The sequence below is a fragment of the Melanostigma gelatinosum genome (genome assembly GCF_949748355.1).
Source record: "Melanostigma gelatinosum genome assembly, chromosome: 5".
Taxonomy (NCBI): domain Eukaryota; kingdom Metazoa; phylum Chordata; class Actinopteri; order Perciformes; family Zoarcidae; genus Melanostigma; species Melanostigma gelatinosum.
The window spans coordinates 15,519,047-15,544,576 of NC_136638.1; the positions used below are offsets into that span (position 1 = coordinate 15,519,047).

Genomic DNA, 25,530 nt, shown 5'->3' on the forward strand with positions numbered 1-25,530 from the left:
TGCTGGTCGAACAGACTGTCGAGGTCGCTCTGAAAACATGACTTCGCCGTACTCCACCTCCGGCCCTGCTCTTTGCTGCATCTGCCTCCCCGGTCGCTGCATGATCTTGACATCAGCATAGGTCAATTCCTGGTCATCTTCTTCTGCAGAGTGAAAGGAAAGAGTGGCACAAATATATAAATATATATATATATATATATATATATTTAATGCTGAGATATACTCAGTACTCAAGTACTGTACTTAAGTACAAATCTCAGGTACTTGTACTTTACTGGAATCTTTCTACTTCTACTTTCTACTACATTCAATCGACTACAACAATAAAATCCTGCTTTTACATTCATGCATAATAATCTATTGGTATAACAGTATAACATACATTTTTCTGTATCGAGTACTTTTACCTTTAACACTTTAAGTACATTTCCAGATTATTCTAACATACTTTTAAGTAACATTTTCAATACTTGTAAAAGACTTTTATTTTTTCCTGTGTAGTATTAAAGCTAAAGGATCTGAATACTTACTCCACCACGGTCTGTTTGTACAGTGGATTGTTAACAACAAGTTGACATTTTGGGAGGTACTCTCTTGCCGAGAAATGTACGAAAAGATTTATATCACTGGCAAGTTTGTAGAGTGATCTCAATCTTCTCATCACATTTTCGGCAAGAAAGTGAATAAGTATATTGCCCGATGGGTCATTGCAGTGATGAGTTGAGGAAAGGGAAGTTTTATTTTGTACCTTTAGGTTTGTTCTTTTTCTTTTTCTTCTGAGAACAGACGACAGCTATCCCGACCACTAACAGAAGTACAAGTGCAGCCAGTACACCAGCCGTTATTGTCAAGTAATCTTTTACTGTAAAAAAAAAAAAAAAAAAAAAGACACAAGAGACAAACAGATCTTTAAGTTAGCAAACATTACAGGTGTTTTTGTGGAGAATGGCAAACAAAGATAATGGAAATGACTTAAATGAATTCACTGCAGCAGAGTTAGTTTTCACTTACGAATAAAGTCCCATGAGTCCTCACTGGGGTGAGTCACAGTTTTATTGGAGGATGTGATATTATTGGAGGGGTTAATTGACACTGTGATGCCAGACTCCTTACCAGCAGGGGTTGCTGTGATTGTAGTGGGAGCTGTTGTTGGCTCAATACACAGGGTATTATTGGCTGCAAACACCCACTGTGATATGTGAGTCCCATTGGGTGGGGTGCAGTCAATGAATATGAAGCCTGTGAGAAGGACAGAGATCAATGACTGATGTTCAGCTAATCATTAGTATCTTAACATCAGACTTTTGTCTACTCATGCTCTCACTCACCACAGGTAGATATCTTCACTTCTGTTGAGACACTACTGACTTTATTCTTGACCGAGCAGACCAGTTTTCCTGAGACGTGTTGTTTCAGAGTGATGCTGTTTGTGTCAGTGTTTCCAGAGAGGAGCTCAGAGTGTGTCAGAGCGTGATCATCCAGAGTCCAGCTGTACTGAGGACTCTCCGCTCCCTCAGAGGAGCAGGACACCTTCATCTCTCCCAGGGACAGACACTCAGGGACCAGCAGGACAGAGGACACAGGAGCTGAAGGAAACACTCAGATGACTTTTCATATTGACATAATCTTCATCATTCTCTAGAGTTTCTCGTACAGAGCAGTCCAGACATGGATACAGATATACAGCACGTAGAATATGAGATGCATGTAATAAATAGTTATTTACCTTGAATGCTCAGCTGTAGAGCCCTTTTCTCTGATTGAGTTCCCTCTGAATCAAAGGTTATAAGTCTATATTCACCACCATCAGTCCTGCTCAGTTTATTGATCCTAAATGTTCCATTACTGGCAGTAAAGGATGATCTGTTTTCTAGCTTATTAGACAGAACGATATTCATTCTCCCTTCCAGTATTACTGTATTTTTGTTCAACAATTGGTATTTATGTGTCGCTGAGGCTTTGGTCATCAGCTGGAGGACCACAGTTCCTCCCAAAGGTCCATAACACTGAGCTCCGTCCTGTCTGCCATCACAGTAGGTTTCCACACCTGAACATTTTGGAACAAAAACATGAAAGTGTTTTAGGCACATGCGAATCTAAAGCAACACGAGTGGGTTTGGAGCAGCTGTGTCTCTATCAGACAACATTATGGCGTTTATTGTATTATATGTTTGCTGAGTGTTACACATGACCCGTGACTGCAAAAACATTTTTTATGTTCAGCTAACAGAGGTATTTTACTGTAATACATTTTGTCATATTGTAGTTAACCACATCCAGTTATTAACAACGCATGCTGTGTTTTTTACACTTTATTTTAAACTAAACTGGAGATCCAAACTTTTGAAGATACCACATCATGTTTCATCCTGTATTTGGTGAAAATGTATAAAATTATTCACACGACATTGAGAATAGTATCTATTGTTATAAAAACATAGTTTCTGTTTAGCATGATATATGACGTGGTACATGTCATACAATGTTTTATATTAAACTTTCAAGTGACTTTAAGAGAAAAATCAGGATCACATTTAGAGATGAAGTCATTTAATAGATTAATATTTAGAAAGTTTGCACAATCACGTGGGATTGATCTCCGGATTTGCTATCGTTCTTAGAAATAACTAGATTTTTCAAAAGCTACTGAACCTCAGAAGAGCTCAAATACTACATTTAAACAGTCGATTATTATATATTAGTTGATCAATAAAGTTTCCTTAGAACCAACAGCAGTATTTGACCTGCATAACTGAGGAGAATGTCTAAAGCCACGACTCAGTGTTAAAAGTTGAACAGCTCACCGTGAGAGACTCCAAGTAGCATCAGTAACAGTCCGATCACAGCCTTCATGTCTCCTCAGTGTTCAGCCTCCGTTGACCCAGTCAGCAGCTGACAGACAAACTTTTCTACTTTTCTCCCAAAAGCAAACATGCACATCTGAACAAACCTTTAACCGACCAGAGCGTTGTTGTATTCAACTTTTAATAGGCAGAAAAGAGAAAAGGAAGTGATATGGGTTTCACTTCCCCTTTTAGCCTCCAACCACATGACCTCTGTAGGTGATGGACGGAGTGGAAGTGAGGGAAACATTCCTCCTTTCTGCTGAAAGAGGATTTGAGACTGTAGCTGGAATTTGTCATCCCTCCATCTCATCATTTCCAATAAAATGAGTGTTTGATACATCCTGTCAAATATCTCTTAATGAATGATTACAAGTTAAATTGAACCAAACATTGTCTGAACCCCTCAAACTACGTCACATAAACTAATTACATACACCAAACTATATTTTAAATTAAGATTATTAAAGTCTTCAGATTAAAATGTAAAAATAATTCAAAATCACAAAGAAATGTGTATAAAGTTACATGAAAATCATATTTATGTGTATTGGAATGTATAGGCCTGATGTTCAGTTCAACTTTAAAGCTACATATTGATACATTTCAGATAAACACACTGAAGGTTAAACAGTTAAATTGTTGAAAATTCTTTGACAATAAAAGGTTAGGAACCACTAAAACACAGTTTACCAAACATGATCAGTGTAGTGGACATGAATTGGAGTTTTTATCATGTGATCTTGAATACTTGAACAGGGCAGTACAAATTAAATTATAGTTATCACAATATTATATTTTTAAATTATGTCAGCGTCAGTGGTAGAGCAGCATTATACAGCTTTAGACTTTATTATTGGTCAATCAATGCTGCTGTTTCTTCAGTATACTTAATCTCTTTGCAATAAGACCAACCAAAATGTTCTGCTTTTTATTCCTGTGACAAAAGGGCTCTGTGTTTTGTCAGATGTATAAAACAAGGGAAGAAAGAGGCAACAATAAACCACCCCAAGGTGCTCAGATATGTTTCCAATCACACTGCTGTTTGGTCACAGTGGTCTAAAAACCATGCTGCTATCTCTGCAATGTCTCTGGTTACTTTGAGCTCACGTTAACAATTCATCACGTCTCCCTCCTGTCTCTCAATTCAACTTGATTCAATTCAATTCAAATCAAATCAATTCAAATGGTTTTTATTGGCATGAAAGTTTCAAGAACAATGTTTCTGAAGCATCAAAATACAAAATGTCTCGTAAGACTCTGTCGCCCTCCACTGGCGACTGTTGATTAAAAACAAATGTCCTAAAACATGAAAAGACTTCTGACATTGCACTTGCAGCAATAAGCAGTCATATTATACACTTAACGTTTAGTGAGGCAGAATGTTTGTGTGGAGCCTCTTGAGGCAGGAACAGACATGTGATTATGTTTTATTGATGTTTAAATGTTATCAACAGAGAGTTTTACTGAGTACAGAATTATCAATAAGCAACAGTAGCTCCTCTGTGGACCAGTAGAGGAAAACCTCACACCTACTGGCACTGATGATGAGGCTGAGGTTTTATTCAACCCTCAGCAGAAATTAAAGTCTGTGATCGAAATGTCAACAAAAGGATTGATTGACAGGTTTTGAATACATAACAATAAAACTTAACAAGGATAGAAGTCTTAATATGTAATACTTCTAAAGGTTTAACAATATTACTATTTGTAAACATGGGAGAACAACAGACCTCTATTTGTAATTATTAATAGATGAGAAAAGCACACAACTATTATTTACATAACTCAATATTTAGGAGATAAAAACGTTCGTCATATATGTGAATATGGCTGTAAAATGTATGATATATAATTACAGTTTGGTCTTTAATACACACTTTGAATGCAAAATCACCATTTTTAGAATAGCTTCTAAGGCAAGTACCTGTCAAAAAAGTAAAAACAATCTGTATCTGAAACTTGTCATTCTAAGGAATATATCTGTTTCCATGGATCCGTGTTTTAAATATCTGATTTACACAAAGAAGTAGGAGAAAGAAAAGCTTAATCCTTCAATTAATCTGAAAAATTAAAGGTCACCACATTTGGAGATACATTGTTTTCACCAGAGAGCGTCGATCTGGAAATCTACGTGTACGATCATTTCTAAATGGCATCAAAATGAGTTTCAGAGCTAATATGATAATTAAACTGTGCTGTGGGCCTCTGGATGCTTCATCACTCTCCAAAGGCATCGACGCACTGAACATTTGACAACAAGACGATGTCTACACGCGAATTAAATCAAAGTAAAGCATCCCTCTTTTACCAATCAACAACTGAAGTGACCGAGTGAAAATAGTCACACGACACCGGATTCACACAGTTAAAGATCAGATGAAGACCTTCTCATTCCAACCATCACAACAGAGTTCTCCTGATCTTCAATCTGTCGACGGACAACAGAGTCTTGAGCCATCTTGTTTTTCTTTTGCTTCCAAGCAAAAAAGACGGTGATCCCAATGAATGCAAGAATCACCACAGCTGCTCGCACTCCACATATGAGCCGGGAGAGATCTGCTCGGATTAAGAGACACAGAAATCACATGTGAACATAGGGCTGTGGCAGGAGAGTTGGTTTTCACTTGCTTACGTAAGCAGGGCTCATCTCTACTGGAGGAAGCACAGGTTTGGTGGGTGGGTGTTACTCAAATGAATTCACTGCAGCAGAGTTAGTTTTCACTGACTAACAATGTCGAATGAGTCCTCAGTGGAGGAGGAGTCACAGTTGTATTGGAGGATGTGATATTATTGGAGGGGTTAATTGACACTGTGATGCCAGCAGAGGTTGCTGTGGACAGAGATCAATGACTGATGTTCAGCTAATCATTAGTATCTTAACATCAGACTTTTGTCTACTCATGCTCTCACTCACCACAGGTAGATATCTTCACTTCTGTTGAGACACTACTGACTTTATTCTTGACCGAGCAGACCAGTTTTCCTGAGACGTGTTGTTTCAGAGTGATGCTGTTTGTGTCAGTGTTTCCAGAGAGGAGCTCAGAGTGTGTCAGAGCGTGATCATCCAGAGTCCAGCTGTACTGAGGACTCTCCGCTCCCTCAGAGGAGCAGGACACCTTCATCTCTCCCAGGGACAGACACTCAGGGACCAGCAGGACAGAGGACACAGGAGCTGAAGGAAACACTCAGATGACTTTTCATATTGACATAATCTTCATCATTCTCTAGAGTTTCTCGTACAGAGCAGTCCAGACATGGATACAGATATACAGCACGTAGAATATGAGATGCATGTAATAAATAGTTATTTACCTTGAATGGTCAGCTGTAGAGCCCTGTTCTCTGATTGAGTTCCGTCTGAATCAAAGATTATAAGTCTATATTCACCACCATCAGTCCTGTTCAGTTTATTGATCCTAAATGTTCCATCACTGGCAGTAAAGGATGATCTGTTTTCTAGCTTATTAGACAGAATGTTATTCCTTCTCCCTTCCAGTATTACTGTATTTTTGTTCAACAATTGGTATTTATGTGCTGCTGAGGCTTTGGTCATCAGCTGGAGGACCACAGTTCCTCCCAAAGGTCCATAACACTGAGCTCCGTCCTGTCTGCCATCACAGTAGGTTTCCACACCTGGAAATAATAAAAAGGAAAAGTTTAAAAATCAACATATCACATGGCAAGTTCTGATGCACATTAGATGTCGTCTAGAATATTTGGATTTTAAGTAATGGTGCATCCATAAAACCATGATGTCTTCGTGTTTCCTGTGAAGGTAAACATTGTGTAGCTGCAATGAAATGTCAGTACAATGTGTCGAGAAGAGTGGAGCTCACGAGAGCTGCCTCGAAAACATGCATACACGATCAGGGGAAGGTCAGGATATAAAAAGCATAAAGCATATACTCAGAAATCAATAGTTAAAGTGTAATCGAAAGATAAAGTGTACGATCGTTACATAACAAATGTTTAATACATAGAGTGATTTAACAAATGTAAACCTGATAATAATAATAAGTGTATCTGAGTATAGTGCAGTCTGAGTGTAGAAAGTACGGAGAAAGAGGAAGTAAGCAGGGTGTTGGCTTCAAGGGATGGGGAAATAATGATGGTTGAGAAGAAAAGACACAAAGCACAATAATGATGAAGGATGAGATCAATAATCATTTTATAAGCAAATGTGTACTAAGTAAACTGATTTAACAAATGTAAAAACTGATTAACAAATGTTCTGTGTGACCGGAGCTGAAATGTAGGAAAAGTGTTTTGTCAGGATGAGTTAGCAAAAAGAGTGAAGTTAGGAACTGATGGTAGTGGGTGGGGTTAGGAAAAGACTGTTGCAAGAGATGAGTCATAGAGGCATAATATATATAATATAGGATAAGCCTGGACTTGCCTGGACTTGTCTGGACATGTCCAGGACCAAACGCCCACTCAAGTGGGTGGGGAGATGAGATCATGTGTTGGACAGGAGGGGGCAGAACACCAGCCCAAATGATGGATAAAAGGAGACGTTTGCAGGCAGCAAACTGGGATTTCTACGCGGGCGCCGTCCAAGTGCGCCGAGGAGGAGATACGGACGATCGTAACTGATGTTTTGAGGACTTCGTCTCTGTTCACGGAAAGAAGACCGCTGTTCGTGGACAATAAGATTTAAAGACGGAGGTTTTCCTCTCCCCACTGCTCGACTCTTAATATCTGGACAACGGAGAAGACGCGGCAGCCCTAGAAAGACTTTGTACTGAGTTTTGAGGACTGTTAAGCGGACTCCCCTGCAGAGCGGGAGGACCGAGGGTCTGGCCAGACCTTCGCTCCTAACAACTCCAAAAGAACCTTTTCATCGCACCTTTGGACATCCAGCTCCAACCGAGCCTTCACGGCATCTAAAACTAAATGAGTATTATCGAAGAAGTAAATTAAAGTAACGAATCAAGTGTTGTGACATTTTTATGTGAGCTGTAGCTTAACCCTTGCAAACTAACTAAATATAACCTGCAATAAATATCTAATCTGCATTTAAAGTAAATTTCTCAAGTGCATTCATTTGCTCAAGTAGTAAAAAGTTCCTCGTGGCAGTAAAAAGTTAAAGCCATTGTATGTCTAACAACTGAGTTCTGTAAGGTTATCCTAGAGACCGAATCCACTTAACAATCCCTTACGGTTTTAGAAAGAAGTAATCCTAGCCGTTAAAACCTAACCTGGCATTTACCAAGAGCACGGATCCATAAGAGGGAAGCTGCCATAACCGACGTGACTGGTGGGAGTGAGTCCTCAGTGGAGGAGGAGTCACAGTTGTATTGGAGGATGTGATATTATTGGAGGGGTTAATTGACACTGTGATGCCAGACTCCTTACCAGCAGAGGTTGCTGTGATTGTGGTGGGAGCTGTTGTTGGCTCAATACACAGGGTATTATTGGCTGCAAACACCCACTGTGATATGTGCATCCCATTGGGTGTGGTGCAGTCAATGAATATGAAGCCGGTGGGAAAGACAGATATCAATGACTGATGTTCAGCTGATCATTAGTATCTTAACATCAGACTTTTGTCTACTCAAGCTCTCACTCACCACAGGTAGATATCTTCACTTCTGTTGAGACACTACTGACTTTATTCTTGACCGAGCAGACCAGTTTTCCTGAGACGTGTTGTTTCAGAGTGATGCTGTTTGTGTCAGTGTTTCCAGAGAGGAGCTCAGAGTGTGTCAGAGCGTGATCATCCAGAGTCCAGCTGTACTGAGGACTCTCCGCTCCCTCAGAGGAGCAGGACACCTTCATCTCTCCCAGGGACAGACACTCAGGGACCAGCAGGACAGAGGACACAGGAGCTGAAGGAAACACTCAGATGACTTTTCATATTGACATAATCTTCATCATTCTCTAGAGTTTCTCGTACAGAGCAGTCCAGACATGGATACAGATATACAGCACGTAGAATATGAGATGCATGTAATAAATAGTTATTTACCTTGAATGGTCAGCTGTAGAGCCCTGTTCTCTGATTGAGTTCCGTGTGAATCAAAGGATATAAGTCTATATTCACCACCATCAGTCCTGCTCAGTTTATTGATCCTAAATGTTCCATCACTGGCAGTAAAGGATGATCTGTTTTCTAGCTGATTAGACAGAACGATATTCCTTCTCCCTTCCAGTATTAATGTATTTTTGTTGAACCATTGGTATTTATGTCTTTCTGAGGCTTTGGTCATCAGCTGGAGGACCACAGTTCCTCCCAAAGGTCCATAACACTGAGCTCCGTCCTGTCTGCCATCACAGTAGGTTTCCACACCTGGAAATAATAAAAAGGAAAAGTTTAAAAATCAACATATCACATGGCAAGTTCTGATGCACATTAGATGTCGTCTAGAATATTTGGATTTTAAGTAATGGTGCATCCATAAAACCATGATGTCTTAGTGTTTCCTGTGAAGGTAAACATTGTGTAGCTCCAATGAAATGTCAGTACAATGTAATAAAATCTTTCAAATAGTTTTCATGAACATTTATTGTGTAAATAAGTGGATTTATAAAGAACATGAGTGAAATATTAATCAGGTTTAATTAGTTCAAATAAAATGTTTAAAAACAAGGTCGAGAAAAATATAAATACAAATATCTGAATCCGTTCATTTTTTAAAACAAAAAATTAAAATGTGTGGTTGAATTGTTACTATACTTCCCTTAATGCAGACAGGAACATGTTCTCTATTGCAAAAGATGTGACCACAAAACATTTCACCAAGAACTCATGCACAAACTTCCCTCTCTTTACAGTCCACTAAGTTATTGAATACAATGTATTTCATGTGAAACACAATGTTGTAATCAGCATTAGCTTTTTAACTGAATTTGCGATCCTCCTTTTTATGTACAGTTTTTAAGTGAGAATTAAATAAATCTTGCATCTTGAAGCTTAAATGTATTGTCATAAATCACACCAAGCTTTCAGTTTGTTATAATAGATCTATTGCAGTCAATTGAAGATCAAAGAAGAAAAAACACGTTTAATTATATTCAATTATTCTATGTGTCATGATTCTTGTATGAATTTGGTCCCAGCGTGGGTCAGTGGTTGCTCTGCAGAGCACATCAATGAAGATGATGTTGAACTGTATATATTTGATCCTGCTGCATGAAATGTGTCAGTTTAAAAAAGTGAAACAGCTCACTGTGAGAGACTCCGAGTAGCATCACAAACAGTCCGATCACAGCTTCCATGTTGTCTCTGTTGACCCAGCCAGCAGCTTTCTGACTAACCTTATTCAAGAGCAAACATGCACATGAGAAGCCTCTCTTCTCTTAGTGATCAGTGTCAGCTAAGAAAGGAAGAAGAAATATTAACCAACTGTCAGTTCCTCATTCATGAACAGAACAGTATGAGGTGATTAAAGCCTTAAAAGGATGCTGAAGACAAAACTATTTCTGGAAATGGTTTCTGCTTCACGTGGTTTCTGCTTCGCGTGGTTTCTGCTCCGCGTGTTAAGATTAAGTGTTAAGTCCAACCACATACAGGAAAGACTGGCATTGCTCTCAGCTGTGAAGAAATGAAAATAAAGTGTCATCATACAGTTTAAACACAGCCTCCCACACAAACATTTTCTCTTTTATTGTATTATTCTTTTACGTTCTGCACGTCCAATCATCTTTCAAATTATAACAGACAGGTATTAATATTAAAGCATTTGCACAATGTGTACGTGTGCACGGTGTGACATCTTTCTGGTTTTGATAGTGTCATAAAGTGTGTGTGTGTGTGTGTGTGTGTGTGTGCGCGCGCGCGTGCGTGCGTGGTTTGTGGGTCTGACTCACTCCTCCTGTAGCCTGTGAAAATGTTCATATACTGCTAGCTGCACGTGTTTAGTGAGCAACACCTGTTCACTGGGGGAAGCAGGGAGGTGATTGGCGCACTGTCCTGGAGGTGTGGGGACTTTCCCCCAGGTTAAGTTCCTTCTTAGCTGTGGAGAAGAGGGGATGGAGCGGAAGACAGCACGGAGAAAGACGGCAAGCGGGCCGTCAGGTGTACGAAGAGCGTCAAAGGGAGGAGAGAAAGGTGTGACCGAGCCTAGTAAACTCTCTGTGAGCAGAGTATGGCGGCGGAGCGGTGCAGAGACTAATCCGGACGAGAGAGGCCGCTGTGACTGAGCAACCACAGATTCCCGGCAGTTGAGTGGAACGAGAGAGGAGGCGCTGTGGGATCTGTGGCGGGGTGAAGTGCGCTTCACTTCTCCTCTCAGCTACATTCTTGTGGACCTAAAGAGACTTTCGGTCTGGACTATTTTAAATGTTTTTAACTATTGTATATTCATCAATTGTATTTTTGAAATAATCTAAATCTGAGTGCTGTCATGGACAGAGTGCTCCCCAGCAGAAATGTAAAAGGAGAGCAAATGAGGGGTTTCACCCCCCCCCCCCCCCCCCCCAAATACTTCTGGTACTACCGTGAAGTATTTGTAACTAACATGAAACACAAATGTCTTTGATATGCAGGCTGGAAACTAAACAGAAAGTTACATTCAAAGATGAACATAAACAGTTGTTGCCTATGTAACATAGTTGAAGAGGTTCAGGTTAAATCCCGCTAAATGGGAAAAGTCCGCCGCCTGCTGTTATAAATGTGTACCTGCACTGAATATCCCCAAAGGACTATGAGGTAATCTAGACGCAAAGGACTATGGGTAATTCTGAACGTAACGGAGGATTTACTGAAGGTGACGGGTCCGTGAATGTCGGTGGACAATATAATGTTAACTAACTTTAAAAGTACACAAGAGTTGAGCTGGCTTTATTTTGTTGAATATTATTTGTCTTAGATAATATTCGCCATGTTTTTTATTAAGTTAACTATATGTTTTTTATGTGTTTTATTGCCAGTAAAAATGTCGCCAATACAGCTAACGTTAGCTAATACTAATTTGATGCCGTCTTTCTAGACAGAGCATGCGCAGTTGTCCGCAAGATGACCCATTCTTCCATGTTGTCCTTTGTCATAAATGCAGGTATGTTACAGTATGTTCTATTGTCTACATGTTTACTCAGTTATACAATTGTTATTATAAAATGAAAAAGGTAACAGTTCAGTGTGAGAAATCTGTATAAATATATTTTTGGTTATATATACTTTTGTAATTCTCCTCATACATTTAAGAGAGACAATTTATGTTCTATTTCGGCTATTTTATTGAAATGAAATTAAACCCACCATACGATCACTGTATCAATGTCAACTATGGGTAATCCTGAACGTAACGGAGGATTTACTGAAGACAGAGCATGCGCAGTTGTCCGCAAGATGACCCATTCTTCCATGTTGTCCTTTGTCACAAATGCAGATGTGGAATAAACCTGCTGTTACCACAAGCCTGACCAGCCCCGAGAGATTCATTTAGCCAGGAGACATCTTCACAGAGGTTACACCTAACCATAATGTGAGTGAAACCAAATACAGCCAGTAGATGTCGTCACAACCCAACATGATGTATACAGTGCTGCATCAACTAATACACACAACCCAACTACTTTAGTCATCTAGTTCCTGCTAGTATTTAAAGTGTGATTTGATATGATTCTCAGTGAAAGCTCTAACAGCTAAATAATAGCCATTTCTGTTTGGTTTATATCAATGAAATTATTGTTACCGTTCATAATGATGCAACTTCATCCCATCCAGCATTTAATGCAGCGTTTTATTTACAGCTACATCCTCCCATATAGGTAAGAAGTACAGTCACAAGCTTCACAGCTCTATTCATAAATATTGTGTAATTGTCCATCACATATGATTGTTGTTGATTGTTTAATATTATGCATCAAATAAATGATTCTGATTCTGATTCTGAATTGTGACCGTTAAGTCTTTTATTATAGTTCAACAAAGAGTAGATCAAAATTACAATTATTTACATTATCTATTCTGATCAGACTTCACAGAGCTGCTGTTGATAGTGGTGCTGCTGAGATAAACATACTTAGGTGAAGTTGGAAAGATATTCAAAGTTTCTGACTTCCCGGTTCAATAAATCGTTCGCGAAACGTTGCTAAAATACAAACGATACCTCTCTGTAACATGCCCAATATTTCACTGATGCCACAAGTCGGCGTTTCCTGAAACAAGTAATTTTCAACACTAATGCAAGATACAAAAAAAATACTTTTCAAGCTCCCAAGTACTGCAAGTAGTCCTGTTCTTTAAGTCCTCAGTTCATTGTTGATCCTGTTCCTCAAGCGAGTTCAAGTCCAAATTCAAGGCATTTATTCTTCGTTATTTACCTGAGGATAGACAACAAAGAATAAAGCAAAATTATTTTGCAGTTAAAGGAAAACAAAAGAAAAAAAAGACTCTTTCACTCACGGTGTTGACTGAAATGCTGACATTATCATATTGACCATTTTTTGGTTACAGGTGTGTAAAGTCTTACCTGTCTTCTTACGACGCCTCAGTTTCCAGCAGACACAGCAACACACCACCACTATCAGAAGAGCCCCCACTGCAGAACAGACTGGGATCAAGATGTGCAAAACGTTTTCTGGAGAGGAGAGACCACAATGGTTATGATACTGCACAGCACTTAAATGTACATTTAAGTTTTTCACTTGGATGTATTCATATGTTACGTTTTGTTCGCGCCTTAAATATCAATATGTTGGCTGAGCATGGAAATAATGACATTGATTGGAGAAAAAGTCGTCCTTGTAATCCCTGTACATGCAGCAAACTGCATAACATTCACCAACAGGTGAAAACATTGTTTTTCATGCACTGGTCAATTTTGGGTTATTTTGCTTCCATAACATGACTTCTATCAAGTGGAAAGAAAAACATCCCAAATACACATTTAGGTGTTTGTTTAACTACTTTGTCGATTTGTGTCTTTCGCCTAAATTCACCAAATGTTAGAATTCGATATATTCATTTGCACATTTAAACATACCATTTCAGAAAACTTGTAATGCAAAAATAATTGTCTTAATGTTAGAAATCAACTGGCAAAGTTTCATGGTGACATCTGTTAGTTTGTTTACATATTTACATATAGTGTCTTGCAAAATGTACGGAATTTTACAATACACATCTTTAAAGGCCATTTTCTCAAAAATATATAGTTTTTCATACAATAAGCCAGAAATCTCCACTTCAGTAGCACTTGCATGCATCAAACTTTCCTGTTTCATTCCAATCTATATTCTATAGTTTTTACAGCGGGCTTTGTTCATAAATCAATCATAGCCAGATTTATACAATGATTTATGATGTTGTAATCCAAATAAAATGGCAAAGATTGATTTTTTTATGGCTGTTGAAAATGTTTTGATCTATCGAGTGATAAGAAATACCAACCATTCCCTTAAAAAAACAAATATGTCAACAAAATGAATGAAATATTTTCAAACCTGGTTCTAAATACTTGTCTTAATGTACGTAATCAGCTGGGGAAATTTCAGGTGAAGTTTCATGGCGATATTTATTGGATTTTTTTCCCTATTCTCCCCTTATGAGCGTGCGGTTTGTTTCGTTAGTGTGAGGCCATAAAAAGGGGCACACCCTGCCGTTTCAACCACCATTATACAGTGAAGACAAAAACTCCAGTAGTGGAGTTATGTTTTTTTTTTTTCACTTTATGTCGTGGTTAAGAAACCGTTAATATTCATCTTTAAAAAATAAAAAAAACTTGTCCTGGGTGAAAGAAATGAGTATAAGACCAAAGTGGACAAATACCGAAAGTAACATCTGAACCACAGCAAGTTAAATGTGCTGCACCTATGACCTCTTTTTCACAGCACCTTTCATCAGTGCAACCCACAGAGTATAGTCTATATTTAGTAAATAATCAGTGATTATATGGAAAGATTATCTTTAAGAATATTGTCAGGAATATTTTTTTGCCACAGTGCGATGCTGGACTCGGTTATACAGTATATTTGGCATTTTTAGGTACATTTTGAAAATTTAGCAAATTGAGGAAGTAAAGCAGCTCTTGAAAGTAGTTTGGACAACACACTACACAGCCTTTATATCAGCATTTGATTACAGTAACTGCTATGTGTACAGTAATGATTACATTTTTGATTCTACCTTTTATAATGTATAAGCTGGAAGAGAGGAAGGTTTTAAACACTTGCCTTGAACATCCAGCTTAACGTTAATGGTTCTCAGTTGGATCCCTTGTGGATCAAAGACGTCTACGGTGTATTGACCCGAATCATTCCTCTCCAGTTTTGTGATCTTGAGTGTCCCGCTGTTGATGAAAAACTCTGTCCTGTTTCTATAAGACTCCTGTATAGTCACCCTTTCTTTCTTCAGAGAGAATACATTTATGGATCCAGTGGGAAGCTTTTTTTTACACTTCAGCTGCTGGCCACTGGCGTTGGTCATCAGTTGGATGTACACAGATCCTCCGACAGTAGCAGAGCACAGAGATGTGTTCTGTGTGGCATTACATTTAGTCTCACCAGCTGGAAAGAAAGCTGGAAAAAGGCATGTTCAAAGTGAATCATCTCAAATAATTCACCTTTTGCACAGCATTAAAATGTTTCTTTCATAATGAGGATTTTACCGTGCGATACTCCAGCTAACATCAGAAGAAGAATAAGCACTGGCTCCATACTCCTCTCTCATCCACAATAACTTTAACCTTTAAAAAAAACAACTGAACTGCATATAGAAATGAACTAATCTCTGTTCAATCTACTGAAACAGAATGAGGTTGTCACATATACTGACAGGAAACAGCACACGGTTGGCGGTTAGATATTGTTCGGAAGGAAGGAACTTGTTTCACTTCTCATTTCAAACACAAGTCTCTTGCAGCCTGATGTAGCGCCCTACAAAGGCAGAGAGCAACGACTCCAGAGGCAGTGAAGTTTAGAAAAACCAGACCTATTGTTTTCAGGCTGGACAGCAAACTGAACCTGATCAAAAAGATGAAATGCTTTAGATGTATGTCTTTTTAGGCTGATTATGTTTCCCCAATATTGCCATCGAATCCACCCAATGTTTAAAACATGCAGATGTACTCTGCTTTTAGATATGCTCGGAGAAACTGCAGGCCTTCTACCAACAAAATGTTGCTTACTTATCCATTTTACATTTTACTGTAACTATAAAAACTTTACTTTGATATTTACAGTCCATAGCTTGAAGGACAATTGTGTCTGTGTTTGGCTGAGTTTCTACCTGTTGCGGTCAATATAATAAAGTAATTTACAATTTAATAGATTTAAGTATGTGATTTAAAAGTAGCTTATCTGGCCGACAACAAATCACATGCAATTCACTATGACATTACAGAGAACTGGTAAGCTCGATATATACAAACAGATGTGAGACAAAAGTGAGAAAGAGGTTTTAACTAAATGTTGGCCAAATAGGTAGCCTAGTTACTGCATTATCCCTTGTAAGGCAGTATGCTGATCTTAGGAAATACTGGCAGCATCTGAAGAAATTTTCTTTTGTGTTGAAATCTCACATGTGAAACTGAATCTCAGGTTTTGCTTCGAATGCAATGTACATTTGCCAAGACAACTTTAAATATTAGTCTACTTCTTCTTTTTCTGGAAAAAAGAAGTGAGAATCCCACATGTGGGTGACTGTAAAAGAGTAAACTTTTTAAGGGGACTCACCAAAGAATAAGGTAAATTCAGTGGTGTATAGTAACGAAGTAGAAATACTTCGTTACTGTACTTAAGTCGTTTTTTTTGGATATCTGTACTTTACTTTACTATTCATATTTCTGTTGACTTTTACTTTTACTTCACTACATTTTGCAAAGAAAACTGATACTTTTACTCCGATACATTTCCCCTGAAACCTTCGTTACTCGCTACAAAATCAAATCTATCTTCAGAAACAAAATGAATCATGAGAGCAGCGTCGGTGACTGTGGTGGAACAGAGACTGCAAGCGAGCAGGTTTGGTGAATCAGTGGTCCTAGCTTGCAAGTTAAATCATTGGTTGGTCACGTTAATGCACACTTGCAAACGTGCTCTCAAAGCCGCGGTGCTTTGATGCCCAGTGATGCCCAGGATGCTATAGCTAGCGAGCTAACCCAGGATGCTATATGCTATAGCTAGCGGGCGACTCCATGAGCGACTCTACGATGACTGATTTCATGACGGAAGCAGAAATGGAAGCACCTGCTACTCCCGCAACAATCTACGGTGGTGACGAAGACCAACACCCGTGGATCGCTAGCGAGTTAGTGAGCTGAGGAAGTGTGGACAGTTGTGAGATTTTGTTGATTCATCTATGCTATAATCATTGTAGCACTAGTTGGCTAACGGGTTAGGTAAAGTTGTAAAGATAGACAGATTCGGACTTCCCGGTTCAATACATCGTTAACGAAACGTTGCTAAAATACAAACGATACCTCCCTGTAACCATAGTGAGGTAGACAACAAGCTACAACCTTAATTTAATTAAAACGGGCCGTCTTACGGACTGCTCCAAGCTGGACAATCGGCATTGGTCTCAATGAGCGGCCGCTGCGAGACGAGTGAGCAGGGACCGTCTACAAAGTGCAATGCGGAAAATACCTACTACAACAACATTCAATAGCTTCACTGTCATGCAATGGAATGTAGCCAAAATCACTTCACACATCAATGGGCTCCTCTTTGTTGTACTACAACTACTATTTTGAAAAAAAATGATTTTGATCAATTTTAGTGAATATTTATTGAAAATAATAATCAATAGCTTTACTGTTGATAAGTGTAGCATGACCAAAAACACTTCACACATCAATGGGCTCCTCCTTGTTGTACTACAACTGTTATTTTGAAAAAAAACGATTTTCTATCAAAAAATAGTTTCTTGTGTGGGTCTCTCTCTCACACACACATTTGATTACATACATCTCCTGTAAGATGAAATCAACTCCCATTTTCATTACAGAATATTCAATTTAAGGTAACACACATTTTTTATTCAAAATAGATACAAACCAGTTGAACAATTAGTACTCTCTCCGTGAATGTTTTCATCACACAGTTTTTCTAGAGAGACTGAACATACACCTGCAGCTAAAACTCCGTAACTGCAGCTAGATCTTGATTTCTTCATAAGTGTCTCTTCTGAACCTCTGTCAGTCATGTGCTTTCTATATCCTATTGGACATGATCCTAGTGTTGAGTCTTCTGAAAAACGACCTGCTATTGGACAGTTTCAGCTTCTTTTTCCAATCCTTGTTCTTTTTACGGTAGACAGTATCCCAGCTGTCCTCCTCCTCATCTCCTACCCAAGGCACCCAGGCCCCTCCATTCAGGTGGGGGTCGGCCCGTAGGTCCTCTGATGGGTACCTTACTGGCACAGCAGTGCGATTGTAGTATACCAGTCTAGCCAGCAGCTCTTTGACAACATCTGGTCTCTGCTCAGAAAGGTCAAAGCGTTCGTAGGGATCTCCGGAGATGTTGAAAAGCCAGATCGATTTCCGGGGTTCAGTGTGGCGCTCCAGGTTCCACCAGCTGCCGGGGAAACCCGAAAGCATCTGTGGCGGTGTCCAGTCTCCGTAGCCGGGGTCTCCTGTGAGGAGTTTCCAGTCTCCAGCTCGTATGGAGGCCTGCACAGCTGTATTCCAAATCCCATATCCTTTCTCCAGGGAGCCACTGCGTGCATGGTTATACAGAGGGTCAATATTGTGGAGGATCTCCAACCTGGGTGACTCCTTCCCCTCACTGATGGCTTCCCAAACATCATACCCATCCACCCCCTCCGTCAGGGACCCATTGCCACCTGCTAATCCCACCAGTGTGGGGTACCAGTCAGTGATGTGCACCAGGGCTTTACTCACTCTCCTCTTCTTCCTCAACAAAGGGCTGTGGATGAACCCCAGACCCCGTACGCCGCCTTCCCAGTAAGTGCCTTTACGTCCTCTGAGCGGCCAGTTACTGCCACCGGACAAAGGCTGCCCACCGTTGTCAGTGGAGAAGATGATGACACTGTTCTGGTAGTAACTATACTTGCGGAGCGCGTATGTTATATTGCGTACTGCCTCATCTACAGCTGACACCATAGCAGCATATTTCCTGCGTGCCACGTTTTCTAACCCGCGGTATGGGTAGATGTACTCGCGCGGAGACTGCAGGGGTGTATGAACAGCTTGGAAAGAGAGAAATATGAACAGTGGCTGGGACTGAGGATCGTGAGTTGCCAGGATCTTGCGAACTCTCTGTGTGTAGAGATGTGTGGAGTATTTGCCCCCCTGACCCCATGCGACCGACTCCCCCTCATGGAGGTCAAAACCACACCGCCCGGGGCCGTCGCAGGAGTCGTAAGTGTAGTAGTTCACACTGCCCGTCAAGGAGCCAAAGTATGTGTCGAAGCCCCGTCGAGTGGGCAGGCACTCCTTCTTGTAGAAGCCCAGGTGCCACTTGCCAACCATGTGGGTGGCGTAGCCGAGCTCCTGCAGTCTCTGGGGTAGGGTGACCTGGTCAAAGGGCAGGCAGTTGGGCTGGCGGGGCCGGATGATGGAGTGCTGCAGGCCAGTGTGAATTTGGTACCTGTAGGGTTAATGATGAAGAAAACTGTGAGAAGGACAAACGTGTTATCAATCATCAGATCCAACAGATGGTTAGATAGTTACACACAGAAGGATGGGACATGGAGTAAGAGAAGAGATAAGAGGGGGATTGTTCCCATTTCCTCCCTCAACTTAACAAATGTTCAACAGCTGTGAAATATATATATAGCTTTTTCATGACACTTATTTTATCATGTCAGGTGACATACAATTCAAACAAACAAATAAGAGACACAGTGCTTGTGTTGCCAGGGCTATGATGGAGACGTTTCCCTATGCTAGTACATTTCTACTGTGACTTAGCTTATGTGCCTTACTCACTCACAAAACCATATATGTGATTGTGTACCGAGCAGAATGGTAACAAGGCTATATGGGGTATCTCTGCCTTTGCTTCCATAAGAGGAAGTAACTGAATGGGGGTGCGTTTAACCAGAGAATGTTTAGGTGTGAAGATTCCCCGAGGTAAGCGAGGGTAATACAGACAGATGTCTCTTCTCAAGGTTCAGAAGAGGAATGGGATGACTGGAGGTGTCAATGGGCAGTTTGAAACTGCTGATCAATTGATACAATGTAAATACATGATGTTCTGCCACTCTGTGTGCTGAGGTGCTTATAAGCAATAGAGACACTGCACTCTTGGCCCATCCTCATGGAGACACTGCACTCTTTATGACGATGAAGCCTTCTCTGCGCAGGGAATAAATATTCCAAAGACAAACTTCTTTTCTCAATGTTTCTTATTTCAGTATTCAGTATTATAGGACTCACTATTAAATCGTTTTTTTCCACCACAGGGCTTAAATGTGGGAGAAAAAATCATATTCAGGTTGGTGCTAAACATTTAAAATTGAAGTAATTCAATTTTTTCACACAACACCATTTAATTTCACATCTCAGTGGACTTGAAATTATATAAGAATAATAATAATAATAACGTGGCAAAAAAAGAAAGCAACCAGAAAAAAACATTTTACCTGCCGGTGATGAGCTGACTGCGGGAGGGCGTGCAGATGGGCTGGATGTAATAATTCTCCAGCTTCACTCCGTCTGCAGCCAGTTTATCCAGCGCCGGTGTCCTGATGTCAGAGCTGTGATAGCCGATGTCGTTGAATCCCTGATCGTCCGTCATGATGAAAATGATGTGAGGAGGCTGCGGAACGGGAGACGTGTCAACAAAAGTTTGATCTGGCTCGTTCTCCACCTGGTTAGGACTCATTAGGTCCCAGGTCAGGTACCCGAGGCTGAGCAGGCTCATCATGGAGAACCCGGTCAGAGCTGTCGTTGCCATGGTTCCTGTGACACTTAACGTCAGTCAAAGAAGCAAGTATTCAGTATATTGTCAGCAAATCATTGTGCAGTGAGGCTGAGAGTGAACAAATGTACAGTAACTCATCAGCTGTCGAAACAATTGGTCCTTTAAATGCAGTACAGTGATCCGAAAAGTGCCTCTCAAAGAAAAGCTACACCTCCTCCATCCTTACTGCTCTCCAAACGGTTTCAGCCTCCTTTTGAAAACATTTCACTTTCCCCTCTGGTCCCCATTAACCCCGCCTCTTTGCCTTGCTGCCTCATTAAAATAACATCAGCCCCCATACCACCCAAAAACACACACAGAAATGCTCCATCTAAAAGTGAGCTTACATCTCATATGAGATACCTTGTGGTACAATTGAATGTATCTTGACAGTAGGCAGTGATGTTTTTGCTAGATTTGGATCTTGTTCTGAAAAATCCTTGAATTTGATGACTGTAGTTCTGTCCCTCCAGTGTAAAAGCAGCTTCAAACCTGAAAGCAGAAAAAACGCTTTCACCCTCTTCATTCATGCCATTTTCAAATTACTAGAAAGCAAGAAAAAAAAATCATTCCAATCCGACCTCTTTCAGCAGGAGATGACAGAGACTCCACAGAAAAACACGGTGTGTGGGGGAGAGTTGAGCATCAGACACAGTCACAGACACTGTTCCCCACTCTACTCCCCTGCACTCACAAACGCTCGTATTATTCCTGCTGTTTTATGAGTGCTGCAGACCTGAGGAGAGAGACAGAGAGACAGGCTTCCCAGACTCTGATAACATCTCCAACCGGGTCTCAAAGAACCACTTTACAAATCATCTATAGCAGGTCAACAGACCTGCAGGACTGCACCGCCTCAGCACACACATGCTGAAGATGAACTTTGACTGGGAAGCAACGAACTTCTGTGGAGAGTTGTGGAGCGTATCAATTCATGCCGAAAATATAGAGGACACTTATGACAATTGTGCAGGAGGGTAGATCAAAAGAAGATGATTTTTAAGCAACACAGCTTATAATGGAGTAGACGTAACACGTATGTCTTTCAAGATGGTCACAATGTCAGATCAGATGTTGCCCTAAAATCCTACCGTGACCTGGTCGAGACACATCAGCCTACACATTGAACCTGGACCAATCTTTCTGTCTCTTACTATTACTTACACATCTACAATACAGCATTTTCACCACAGATATTTTGACCAGGTGGCTAGCCAAATGTGATGGTCAGACAGCAAGGCCCAGACTTACAGCATGAGAAATATCAACAACCATGGTGTCATGGAGCACGTCGTACATTCTCTCAAACGATGTGGGGAAGTGGACTGAGACATTATTTAGCTGAAATTGTGTAGTCTAAATGAATAAGACACTATATTGATTGTGTTGGCCCAAATATTGTTCAAAACCTAAACCTAAATCTGGGTTGTTGAGGTGAAACATGGCCTCAACACACTGGAAGGTAAAACATCACGTCTTGCAAATGTTGATATTGGTTTCAGAGAGACTTGCGGGCATGGAGGCCAAAGGAAGTACGAGTATGAGCCTCCCGTAAAGGGCATCAAGCTGCGGCCGGGGATGTTTGCCCAGCAGCTGCAGCAAAGGCATCTTTGGAGCGGAGCGTCTGAGTTTACGGCAGGTCAAGCTGGGAAAGAGAGAGAATTGAGGTGCACCTAAAGTTTTACATCCTGGTGTTTATTTATGTAGTTTTCCTAAAGGGAGCGGCTCAGACAGCTGAGCGTTATCGCAAAAACCAGAGAGATGTTGTGAGGGACTGAATATTATCGATTATAGTAAGTTCACAATATCGATGGGGACTGTGCGATCTGTGCGTGTGTGTGTGTGTGTGTGTGTTTGTCTTTTGTCAGGAAAGTAATTTGTCTCCAGGTCTTTGGGCAGTCACAGTTATGAGAGGCAACTCATCTGTTTTCTGTTGGTCAGAGGTGTAACTGTGGCAGCTCACCGGGTCAACAACATTTCAACTCACAACCAACACCACTATACAAATAATCCACGTATACCGACACAGACCGACTCAAACACACACAAATATTAACACAAGTATGTGCCCGCATACTTGTCACACTCTAAATTATGAAAAGATGTTGATGCGTTGCTACCACAGACATATTGCAGCTTACATTGCACATTTGCAAATCTTTTTTTGAACTGTCATATTGCCAAAATAAAGAATTCAACCAAGAAATTGTTTGATGACAGTATTTATGGAAACATGTTACCTTACAATTGTTGAGCAAACACCCTATTTGGATTCTGAAGGTTATTTCCAGTTATTTGTTTGTCATAACTTTTCTTGGGCTGCTCAATTTCAAAATGAGCTAAGAATAAAAAAATGAGTCAATTTATTAGCATTCTTGTAAACCGCTGTCTTATTCCGGTAATAGCATGATTCAGACACGGTAAACAGTCATGTCAAGAAGCAAGTCACTCTCCTTTAATGAACCAGACATGAGTTGCCGTTGACCCATTTGTGACTGAGTGGAAAGTCTGCTGGTCACATTCTCAGACTCTTACTTGTTTTTCTTTCATCTCTTCATTACTCTCGCCTGCTTTCTCCCGAATTACTTAATGTCAAAAGGACGTTTTCAGAGTGAAGAGTTTATTGCTTCATACAATAAAGGGGATACATGAATGAAGTTTGAAAAAGGCACAACATAGCTTTTCTAAACCTTTCACCTTTTCTTCTGTGTGTGTGTGTGGTTACATTGTTTTACTGTCTGATGAAGTTTAATGACTAAAAAGCATGAGCAATACAAAGTCATATGTGTTTTATCTCCAAAGACTAGGTTTAACCAACTCTTAATCTCCAAACAAACTCACAGAAACACAGATGTAGACTCACAACCTCTTCTTACTTGTACGTCACTTTCCGAACAGGTTCTAAGCCTTTTTTCTGTGAAACCATGAAATAAAATAATGAGTTGAAAGGGAAGCAGGATTGGGTGTGCTGCTGCTGCTGCTGCTGCTGCTGCTGCTGCTGCTGCTGCTGCTGCTGCTGCTGCTGCTGCTGCTGCTGCTGCTGCTGCTGCTGCTGCTGCTGCTGCTGCTGCTGCTGCTGCTGCTGCTGCTGCTGCTGTTGCTCTGTGTCGGCACCACATGTTGGCTTTGGCTGAAGGAAGAGGCGCTGTTACTGAATACGGCTGCTCCCCTTCACCATGAACACTACCCTCTTTCTAATCAACACAGCGCTGCCAGTAAACCTGCACATTACTTCCCCTCTTTACCCAATTTTCTAATCTGAGTAGGACTGGATGGAGGTTTTCTTTCGACCTGTGCGTCAACCGAGAGCAAAAACCTTCACTTCAATAGGTCTTGTACAAAAGTGCCTTTGTTACTCGAGTTATCATTTTTTTCAACATCAGTTCATGAAGTCTGGGGTACATTTAGGGCAAAATAGTGAACGACTATTGCCCTGCAAAGGTAGACCTGGAGTGACTACAGAAGATGAGAGAAAATGGTTCAAAGTATTTAGGCTGCTTTGCAAACTGTCAAACAAAAGAACATTTTTTAATGTCTTGTTGATTAGTAATGCTAGTGAACACATAGACCAACTTGAAATTCAGATGAGTACAGATCTGTCTTTGGATTGTCTTCTGGCATTGTGAGTGGAAGGTGCCATATCTGCAAAACAAAATTGCAGGAGTTAGGGCGTCTTATTGGCAGAAATGGAAAATGTCAAGTTGGCTGTTTTTCTGTGATGAAGTGCAGTGAGTGAGGGTTTGGTTACTGTGATTTATAGGCTTGGTGCCAGGTGGGACCTCACAGGTGAGGCAGCAGTCCAGGGCTACAGACTGAAGGTGTGTTTGATTTGGCTCTTGTGGATCTGCAGCAGCACCTGGGCAGGAAGGCCAGACACAACACTTCATTATGACCCGGCAGCAGAGCCACCTGGATGAACGTTTCAAAGGGACTCAATGAGCAATCACTCTTTATTTGAAATGTCCTCAAAGGGTTCTTGAGTTTTATGATGGACTGATGAGTCGTAATCCTTTAGAACGAGATATTAATACATCTTGAAATGTTTTACAGAAAAAAAGTTCCAGTGCTGTTCAAAGAGGCAGGTTGTGACACATTAAAGGTCCCCAGTCATAACAAATCTCACCGGGTGTAGTTGTAGGTAATTAGCTGCCGAGTGAGCGCAGACGCGAGCTGCTAAATGTGTGGAATGTAAAGTAGATGTATTTCCTGTGAAACAGAGTGCCATTTACAAGGGTAACCTGTACAAATATTTTTACTTCGACATGTCATCAAAGCCGAGGGAAATGTGCTTCATTTTTCTTGTGCTCAGGGATGTAAAGTTTTTTGGCCTCCTCTGTCTCTCCGATAACTTTACCTCTCTCTCTCTAAATTGCTATTTAACACGTATCCGTTATTACTTCAACATATCGTGACATTTGGGTAAAAGTGGGCTGAGGATTTTTAACATTTACAATTTTACAAATTGTTATTCTTCCATAAAACCTTGGTGGTCTGTCCCATCAACACGAATGGGAGCTCTGTGTCTCTCTGTGTGTGTGTGTGTGTGTGTGTGTGTGTGCGTGTGTGTGTGTGTGTGTGTGTGTGTGTGTGTGTGTGTGTGTGTGTGTGTGTGTGTGTGTAGATTGTGTATTTAGGGTGGAGGGTTTGTGGGAGATGGTGAAATCAAGCTTGGTGAGACCCACTGAGCACATGATGAGTTTGGAATACACACTGCTTTCCTTTCCTGGTTTTGATCCATGAATGGGACTCTTTCAAACGTTTGCTCCTGCTGATCTTCGGCTTACCCAATACTCTCCTCCACTTGGACCCAGGGTCTCACCACCAGCTTTCTCGGATCCACTGCCCAGTCACCTTTAGATTCTTCCCAAACCAA

The 25,530-nt window shown here is 40.6% G+C and overlaps 2 protein-coding genes and 1 long non-coding RNA gene across 6 annotated transcripts in view; all 3 read right to left on the reverse strand.

Annotated features, from left to right (window-relative positions):
• LOC306777327 (matrix-remodeling-associated protein 5-like) overlaps positions 1-10,143 on the reverse strand; it is a 10,568-nt gene extending 425 nt beyond the window's left edge. The window contains exons 1-10 of one of the 4 annotated variants that reach the window (XM_079268395.1): positions 10,016-10,143; positions 8,815-9,135; positions 8,417-8,674; positions 6,159-6,479; positions 5,761-6,018; positions 1,727-2,047; positions 1,329-1,586; positions 1,114-1,239; positions 749-805; positions 1-143 (exon numbers count right to left, since the gene is read on the reverse strand). The exon at positions 1-143 is cut by the window's left edge and continues 425 nt beyond it. In XM_079268395.1, coding sequence (XP_079124521.1) covers positions 1-143; positions 749-805; positions 1,114-1,239; positions 1,329-1,586; positions 1,727-2,047; positions 5,761-6,018; positions 6,159-6,479; positions 8,417-8,674; positions 8,815-9,135; positions 10,016-10,064 — 2,112 coding nt within the window. In that variant the 5' untranslated portion in view covers positions 10,065-10,143. Of the gene's footprint in view, positions 144-748; positions 863-1,011; positions 1,240-1,328; positions 1,587-1,726; positions 2,048-5,760; positions 6,019-6,158; positions 6,480-8,201; positions 8,323-8,416; positions 8,675-8,814; positions 9,136-10,015 lie in introns of those variants that run through there. The other 3 variants (XM_079268394.1, XM_079268393.1, XM_079268396.1) reach the window with 3 other exon arrangements.
• Positions 10,144-12,685: 2,542 nt separating this feature from the next.
• Positions 12,686-15,533, reverse strand: LOC306777209. Its single transcript, XR_013771968.1, has 4 exons — positions 15,398-15,533; positions 14,964-15,308; positions 13,262-13,369; positions 12,686-13,112 (listed from the first exon to the last, which is right to left on the reverse strand). It is a non-coding gene; the product is annotated as an uncharacterized lncRNA (long non-coding RNA).
• Positions 15,534-17,941: 2,408 nt separating this feature from the next.
• On the reverse strand, positions 17,942-20,657 carry LOC306777085 (arylsulfatase I-like; the record flags this gene model as incomplete). The annotated part of the gene is made up of 2 exons (XM_079268050.1): positions 20,338-20,657; positions 17,942-19,340 (listed from the first exon to the last, which is right to left on the reverse strand). The coding sequence occupies exons 1-2, from the start codon at positions 20,649-20,651 to the stop codon at positions 17,942-17,944; spliced, it is 1,713 nt and encodes a 570-aa protein (XP_079124176.1). The 5' UTR covers positions 20,652-20,657.
• Positions 20,658-25,530: the final 4,873 nt, after the last annotated feature.